Source organism: Sceloporus occidentalis, unplaced genomic scaffold (assembly GCF_023333645.1).
Source record: "Sceloporus occidentalis isolate IW3139 unplaced genomic scaffold, rSceOcc1.0.p SCAF_23, whole genome shotgun sequence".
Taxonomy (NCBI): domain Eukaryota; kingdom Metazoa; phylum Chordata; class Lepidosauria; order Squamata; family Phrynosomatidae; genus Sceloporus; species Sceloporus occidentalis.
In genome coordinates, this window is record NW_028317003.1 from 11,259,855 (window position 1) to 11,269,104 (window position 9,250).

Here is a 9,250-nt window from a genome sequence, read left to right on the forward strand (position 1 = left end):
AAATCAAACACATAGGCGGTCTCGATAGACAAACATTGCCAGCAGACTGGGTCGTAAAAAAGAGCTTTGCCGCAAGTCAGTTTGTGAAGTTTGTCCTGCAGTATCTGCCACAGTCCGCTGGAAGTGCTGTTATTATAAAGTTCAAACGTTTAGTAGTAGCATCAGCCACCAAACGGTAACCTCCATACACTCCTGGAGCAGGGCTGCCAGGTGCTGAAGAGACCGTCACAAGGGTGTTACTAGAACCCACAGGGCCCACTCGAGACTTAACAAGCAACATTATAATTATTGTTTTATATAGTGCCATTGTATCCCGCTGCACTCTACAGTGAGTAAACAGGACATAAGTAGTATTTAACATAATTCTACAGAAACAAGGAGTAAAGAGGGCCCTGCTCAAACAGGCTTACAATCTGGATGTGCCACCTTTGACTCCAAAGAGCCTGTCATTGCCATCTTTGCTATGAAAAAAGCTTGCCAGTGCCCCAAACAGCCTTCCTGTGACATATTTGCACCCATAAACTTAGATTCATGCTTACTCACAAAAAACCGCCTACCCAAGTACACGTGCTAATTCAAGCTCATATACACATACATTCTCATTCTGACATTCATACTTGGCCTCACTTGCCTTAGTTAAGGTCAGTGTTTACAATTCCACAAAAAGACTGCAAAATGACATCCATGGAAGAGTGGTAAGGTTTCGGATAGGCTTCGGATTGACATGCTGTGGCATGACTTTACAAAGGAAGTCCATGCTCAAAAACTCTCCTATGTGGCTGAATTAAAACAATTCTGCCAAGAAGAGTGGGGCAAAATTCCTTCACAGCGATGTAAAAGGCTCTTTAACTGTTATTAAAAATGTTTGATTGCAGTTTTGCTGCCAAGGCTGGTACAACCAGTTAAGTTAAGGGGCAATTACTTTCTCAAATGGGCGATATAGGTTAAGATGAACTCTTTACCTTCAATAAATGAAATCATTTAAAAGCTGCATTTTACATTTTTCACATTCTTATATTAAAATGATGACCTGAACAGCATTGTAAATGTATGGATTTGAAGGTTGGTAATGTCTTTTTTTTTTTTTTTTTTTTAAATATGACTAGGTTCACAAGCCTACAAAAAATCAAAAGCTAACCATGAAAGTGAGGTCCGTTGCATGCTGGGATGGATCATTTTCCTAGCAGAAGAGACAGAAAATGTCAGAGCAAATATTTTATTCCAAAACATCTTAACACAGAAGAGAGGTAGGTTGCTTGTACTATTAATGTTAATTGCGTAGGTTACTTACTTTCCAATGAGTTGAAGTGCTTACACTTACGCACATCATTATTATATTATTATAAGAATTATATTCACCATTAATTGATAATTATCAAATTTATGTTGTTTGGCTGCAAACTATTTCTAATTATAATTTTTGCCCACACATACTATAACTATTAGATGTAGTTCTGAAGCACTCTCCTCCATCTTCAAGAGCGGCAGACATCTCCAGTGTTATTTTTAACCTAATTATTCTCATACTAATTAAGAACATAGTTACTCAAAATATGATACAATTTTATTATAAACCAATGAAGTCTGTTACTTTTTTTAATTTGGACATTGGATAAAACTGAAAGAAAGGAAGCCAGTGCTCGATTAGGTAGAATTGTTAAGAAAATGTGTGCCCCAATTAGGGGAAAGACAATCTAGGATTAGGTTAATCATAATTATTAATATTAGCAAAGGCAGTAAAATGTATATATATACAATTAGGTTACAATATTTTACCACTCTATTTTGTAAACAACATATAAAAAAAACAATTTACAAAACCGCTGTAAAATGGTAGATGATCATAACTTAAGTACAGTAATGAAAATATTACATCACTTTTTAAAGAAATAATATAGAAATGTAGACAAAAATATCCATTAGTACATCATTTGGGTGCCATATTCTATTTGCATATTATTCACTTAAGTGAGGGGGGGGGTCATTTTTCTAAAGTTATGATTGGTAGGTAAATCCACTTTAAATGGATTATTTAATTGTAGTGGAGAAGTACATACTGCAAAGAACATTATTCAAGTACCAAATAGGAAAATGATAAATTCTGTTTAGAATTGTATCTACCCACTAAATCATTCTCCCAAGATGAGTAAGGAGGCAACACATTGAGTTGTATTCCTCTATAGTATAAAGGACTAATTTGTGAATATAAAAAAGAACTCTCAACTTCTACAGGACATCTCTAGCAGTTGTCCCGAGGACAAACTTTCCGTTGCGACCAAGGGTGCTCACTTTACAAATGACTTGATTGTTGTTAGTCCCGGTCGTAGTACCTGCCATACAAAGCAGCAGTCACTAAGCCAGATGACATGTTGCTTGCATTCATATCGCAGTAATTGCTTTTCCAGCCCCAGGAGTCAGGTAATTGTAATGTTACACCTGATGTTAGCAACAAAGGAAATATGTGCCTAGTAGTGAAATTCCCCCGCAGTTGGAAATGTATGACACTTTCGGCATCAGTTACTTCATGTCCACAGGTTTGGGGCTCCAGGCCACCACATTTTACCAATGCACATATCTGTAAAGAGTATGTTCCGTGTACTGTGTGAAGCCCATCAAATACACCCAGAGCATAAAACTCATCAGATAAAATGGCTTTCCTGTAGTTTAAAAAGCAGCATAAGGTTCCGGCGCATACTTCTGCAATCCCTTCACTCGATGTGAGTGGAGTGAAAGTGAAATTATCATACATCATCTCAGAGTAGAAGAAAGAAGTTGGCATCTGCTTAGTTGTCACAGATGACTTACAGAGAACAGCTCTCTCATCTTTTTCACAAACCTGTGAATTTTGAAGCTCATTTAGTAGAATGGTTGGACCCATCTCACTGTTCAACAATAAATTCTGGCCATCATGGTATGTGGAAGCATCCTCAGATGGGTCCACAGGTACCTTTGCTATAATAAGTGTCCCATGTTCATTTGTCATGTCATAGTGATATGAAGACGTTGAAGGACTAAATATCCCACTGCCAGTCATACCAAGAGTTGTGTGGTGAATGTTTGCTGCCAACACGTTAATGTTGAAGGCTGTTGCAAAGCCTCTTTGTATCTGAATGGCTGACAAGAGTGGTAATTGATTCATCCATGCTGTCGGATACAACACGTGCTTCACCTTATACTTCTCGACCAGACTCACCGTAGGCTCGTGGAAGAGGATATCAAAGCATGTAAACAGGGCAAATTTGTTGGCAAAAGGTGTATCAAATACTACATGCTGGACCTCAGGAGGTGTGTCAAAACCAAATTCGAAATACAAATTTTGTTTGAAGTAAGTGGCTACCAGCTGGCCATTGTCATCAAACACAACGTTTGTATTAAACTGGAATCTTCCATCTGATGGACACTGAGCGATCAGAGGCTGACAAGGCATCTTGGTTCCTAAGTTGGCAGTCAGATACATTCTGCCCTCTTTTGCCATACAGCTCAGTCGCTGCAGAACCTAAAATAGTGGTATGATACATCAACAGGCTTTAAGTACATGAACAGCACAAAGTCATCCATTAGTATTCTTTTCTTCTTCTTCTTCGTTATTATCAACTAAGTGCACATTACATACTGCATCACTCATGTACGTTATACTTCTTAGGCTGTAATAATAGCAACGCTGTCATTATTTCAATTCTGTGCTTAACCTAAAGATAAAAATAGCCTATATTTTAGTACCTAACCCATATACAGACAGAATGCATTAACGTTTCTCGGGAGGGACAGATTTATTTATTATTTTGCATACAGTTGCACTACAGCTATCACTTCGGAAAATAAAAAAGCCCAATGATCAGCTTGAGATGATAGAATTTATAATGCTGTAACAGGTGAAGGTTTGTTGGTTATTGTCACGATATATAATTTGAACTACAACAATAGGGGACGTTCTGGTATAAAAACGTACATAGTAAAGGGTAGGAAGAATCTGTCTCTGCGTGCCAGTGTTTCAAATCAGAACTCTGTGCAGCTAATGAGCTGGGTCAATATTCCCTCTCCAAATGACCGCTTGTACTTTAACAGTCTAATATAAAATGTAGGTTCGTAGTACAGCATCCATATGCAAAATCAAATCAACAGCAATACAAATCCATCAACCCGCTATTAAAGAAATTAAATAAAGCAATTATTGTAAAAGAAAAACAAAATTGCAGATTTGCAAAATGATACCAAGAACTGGTAGCTATTAATTATCAATTCCAAAGAATTGGTGTTTGGACCCGTCAGAGGTGTTCACATAATACAAATTTTGGAATAAATGTTATGGGAAGCTCTAAATATCCACTTGATCAACAAAATAGCTATCGTAGGACTTTTTACTTAACTTTCATCTTCGCTTAGACATACAGAGCTAAGGACATAAGCAGAGCGTGCTATTTAGCATACTGGTAACAGAGTGCTTTGTTCTCTTTTGATGTTAGTAACAGGCAAGTATCTCATATCTTTAGATCACAATCTTTCATCTTTAATATTATTCAACTACTAAAAAACTGTAGTACCATCCTCCAAGAAACCACAATAATTGTTAACATGGGTAAACAATTAGTATCCTATTGCTACATATTTAAAATCCAGTAAATTAGAGAAACAGGTCTGGATTTACATAGACCTAACACGAGGTCCGGCTAGTAAAGCCTAGTGATCTAAAAAAATAATATTATATGCATATCACATTGAACTCTGTTACTGAACAGATATCTCAGTAATTTCAGTGCCATTTATGTCTGCCTGAACATCTTATTCTATTCTTCCTCCAGAACTAGTTTTAATGGATAGTGTCAGAATAAACTATGGAATAGCTACATTCCAGTACACAATTTAGATGCTGTGAAGGAGCTTAGCTACTGACCATCGGATCTAAACCATAACACCGAGATCAGGTTTCCCGCATTATGGAGTTGTCGGGACTCAGGTTCTTACCTCTGTATCAGGGAACTTGTGAGGCTCCAGACATGGATTCCATGGCAGTAAATGTGGAGGAGGAACATAGTCCAAGTAGGGGTAAATAGATTGTCTCGTATAGTTAAATCCATGTATCCCATCTTCCGGAAAGACAATAATCTGGGCTCCCTTAATAAAAGAGAAAGCACAATTTTACAAATTAATGAAAGTCACATCATGAAACACTAGTGCCTGAAAAAAGGACATGACTGTCCCTTTAAGCATATTAAGTAAAAATGTATGCTAAGCTTTCACCATGTAAAGCAAGTCTACTGGACACAAGGCAGGACTTTCTTGGACTTCACTAGCACTTGGTAACTGCACAATATGGTGTCTGTTACTTTAAGGATTTATTAGAATTTACACTTTTTCTCAAGTCAAACAGTATTAGCAGAACCTGGATTCTGTTTTTCTACAGTGTTGTATTATAGTTAGGATTCATTTCATAACCGTACAGAACATCTCTTGATGACAAATATTTTAGCTTTGTCATAATCTTGTGCTATGTGTATGTATGCAACAGCCAAGAAAACACAGCTGGAGCCAGAAAATGTCAGCACATGAGTCAAATGTGGATATGTTGCATGTCTCAAAAGTTGGCAGTACAGGCTTTCACTGAGCTAGAGAAACTAGCGCTGAAAGATCCAGGTCTACAACACACAGAGTTTTTTAAATTTCTCCTGACTTGAGCTTAAATGTCTAATTATTTTGGGTCTGACAAAAATTGACTGATCCTATTTTCTTGAAGTACATTAAACTAGAGCTGAGTGTGTTTGCTTGCTAAAAATTACTTGTCCCCCTCAGATTTTGGGTCCTTCCCTGTACCCAGAAACACACGCTGAGCCGAATATCTGCTTGGCTCTGCTTTGTGTAGGCTTGGTAACCCAAGCACTAGTCTGGCTAGGCTAAATTCAGCTATTTACCCGCCACTGAGAGCAGGCCCACCTCTCTAAGAAACTCTACTGAACAGTTTTTCACCTATTTACCATTTACCTATGGACCTTTTTTTCAATGAAGCACTTCACCGTGCACATGCCATTGTAATCAAAAAATCATTAGCAGCAGATATCATTAATACCAACATTAAAGGACCCACTAGTGCACCAAGAAGACTTTGGCCCATAAGGGCTGCAGCCGCCTACTTTATGTTCCACTTTGACGTGTAGTCACCAGCATATTAGTTGTTTCTTCAGTTGAGAAAACAAGACATTTTCTATATTCTAACTTTTAATGAGAGCCAATTCCATGCGTAAAATGCAACATTGCCAACCCCCTCCAAGCACCAATTCGAGTGTCGCTGTGAGACATCCGTGTTCTACCCCTGAGTTTCAGCTATACGACATTTGATGATTAAAGCAAAGTCTCCATAGAAATGTGATGTCAACATCAACAAAACATAATTCCATTTTACCTGCTGTAAACTATGGCAGAAAAATATCTTGTTTTATCGTTTTAAAGTGATCCCTGATTCCCCTTGTATGATCCCTGCTGATAAATGTTTTCTTACTTTTTTTGCAGCAGTCTTCACTTGTTTTTCATAAATATCTAGATTTTTGGACATAAATTCTAACGCAGAGTTACGGTCAGACAGAGCTGTAGCATTGGGATTCAGGAACACATGGTGTTCATAGACAGCTGCCACATAATATTCCATTCCACGGACTTTACAGGATAGAAAGTTGCTGCACAGAATCCAAATGATGAGATTGTAACTTGTTGGTAACATCTTAAGCACTGTAACTGAATGAGAAGAAGGACAATGTTAACTGACTTTAGAAGAAGCAAATTCAAATGAAGATTAAATGATACCACCCCCACTGGGCTATCAGGCTTCCTGTAGTGCCACAGCTCAATGTGCCAGTTAATAAAAAGACGACCATTGATCTCCCAACCAGCCCACTAACACTAATGTTAGACTGTGCTGAGTTGGAACAGCCTGCCTAGTTTACTTCTGCCCAGCACCACGTGTTTAAGAGACGTCGCTCTGGGATATGATGTAGTAACAATGCTGCATGGACTGGTGGTGCCAACTTATATGTTACTGGTTACCCAAGACACATCAAAGCCATACTTGTTGTATTGTCCATAATTATTTAGGGTTATAGGGCTATTTTTGTGCACACGATAAAGCCTTCATAAATAATTACCCATCCCAGACTCTTCATCAAACTATCAGAACCAGTTTCCATCACGTGAGAATGCCAGGTTAATAATAAAAACATATAACATTTAGGTATGTTGGCTGCTCTTACTGACCTACAGATATAATATATATTTCATATATAACATATAATTATCTTCAACAATTACCCTACATACTAAGTACACTAAGCTATAAAATGTAGGATTTGGGAAAGTAACAGGTACACTATCGTATGTCTATTAATTAAGTGTCCAACAAAAAATATGAATGATGCAAAATGATACATGATTACGAAGGTATTTTTGGGAAGGGTTGGAGCGTTCAACAGTACTAGAGATGTTTCTAAAGTTGCCTTTCCCCCCCCCAAAAAAAGTGTTAAACTCAGAAACATATAACATGGTAAACAGGTCCTCTGTGCATGCCAGACAGAATAACACATTGTTTTGAGAGTGTATAATGTAAATGATGTAGCTCATATTTATGGTGCTTTGTTCCTCAATACTAATAATTACATATTAAGCAAATAAAAGGCTTTTCTGTTTGATATACTATTGTGTGTCTTTTTCTTAAGAACTAAGGTTAAAATACAAAACATAGAAGAAACAAACAGTGTTGGGTGTCAGAAAGGCCCAGGTTATGGTGCATGAAAACACATTAGCCCCAATATGTTGATCATTACTGTAATTGTTCCATTTATTTAGCTGTTTGAATGAGACACAGGGGCATTTTCTATGATGAATGAAACTTGGTCTGGAAACGCCTGTCTATCGTATAAAGAGGTCTGAATTAATATGACCTGAAAGCCACTTTCCCAACACAATAAGCTAGAATTGCCCATTATGTGGCTTCCATTATTAAGTGATTTATCTTATTGCTCATAATCACAGTGCAATCAGAATCACATTCACCATATTCTGATGGAAAATGTCAGAATGGCCTTTAAAAAAGGCAGTTATCTTTATACAGTTCAACATTTCCACTGTGTTAATACAGCAAGAATAGAAATGGTTCGAATGTATCTGTTATATAAGAGCCCCACACACTTTTCAGAGTAGTTTTCTGACTGCGTGTAAGAGGCAAGCACATTACCCAAGCGTTCAACATTATGATATCAGAGGAATAACATAGGTCCCAACAGCCCCTATGTTGCATGGGTGGTCCCAGGTCCTAGGGGGTCCCAAAACCTTGTGGCACATAAGCTGCTAAACACATGCCCTAGGTTGAGGAACATAGCAATAGTATGTTACTTTGTGTGAATAACGACAGCTTATACACATACTTATTACAACAGTCCTCCTTTCTTTTTATTGTCTGTATTTTATTATTATATCGTATCTATTGGAATTGGATGTTAAATTTGCCCCCTTCTCCCAGGCTGTGTAATATAAAGAAATATTATATAAATAAATATTTTGGCTCCTCTTCCCCCATACTGACATGTTTTCTCAGTATAGAAACTGTTTGAGAAAACCGGAAATGGGAGGTGATTTGGATGAGTTCTCAAAATGCCCAAAGCCTACTGAATTCCCCAATGGGAAACGGAGATCTATTACTAATATCTTCAAAACTAGTACGTGGCGTTTCCAAAAATGCTGACACTACATATTTTTTTTTACATTGTTTCTTTTTAGACAACACATTAGCTTAAAGTGTTTTTATTTAACGGCCTCATCAACATATTTAGGACAAAACCATAAGTTGGTAGAGCACTGGAATGTCCCGTTATCAAAGAGCTTCTTAGCCACCCAACATTACCCTACACAGACATGTCTCCCTCTGTATTCTATGTATTCCTCCCTTTTCATTTACTGCCCCGTGGGGGTTAAGTACATGGGTAGACATTTCCTCTACAGGAAAATTACTGAAATTATAACTACACTTTAAATCCTAAGGGTATAAAACAAAGAGAGAAGATCTCAGGGGACATCATCTATGACGTAGGAGCGAAGCATCTCTCCAAGCACAAGGGCCTCTTCAAGTTTCATCAAACAAGGAATTTCATGAAACTTCTTTTCATGCTCAGCCTTTTTTGAGCACACTCTTACTCACGACAACCTCAGAAGGACTCTAATTGCTTCTCCATTTGTGGGTGAACAAAGCAGGTCAATTCATACCGCTCATCAT

General features: G+C 37.6%; 1 protein-coding gene across 1 annotated transcript; it reads right to left on the reverse strand.

Moving 5' to 3' along the window:
• Window positions 1–2,311: 2,311 nt before the first annotated feature.
• LOC149300795 (biotinidase-like) lies at window positions 2,312–9,250 on the reverse strand. Its single transcript, XM_089484806.1, has 4 exons — window positions 9,241–9,250; window positions 6,491–6,723; window positions 4,963–5,112; window positions 2,312–3,496 (listed from the first exon to the last, which is right to left on the reverse strand). Exons 1-4 carry the CDS (start codon window positions 9,248–9,250, stop codon window positions 2,312–2,314), a joined length of 1,578 nt encoding a protein of 525 aa, XP_089340932.1.

Excerpts from the sequence above, each read along its gene's own strand:
- LOC149300795 (XM_089484806.1), bottom strand. Across the intron at positions 5,113-6,490 it reads TGAAGACTGCTGCAAAAAAA|GGAGCCCAGATTATTGTCTT; the intron begins GTAAGAAAACAT and ends TCTTTTATTAAG. Across the intron at positions 3,497-4,962 it reads ACAAGTTCCCTGATACAGAG|GTTCTGCAGCGACTGAGCTG; the intron begins GTAAGAACCTGA and ends CCACTATTTTAG.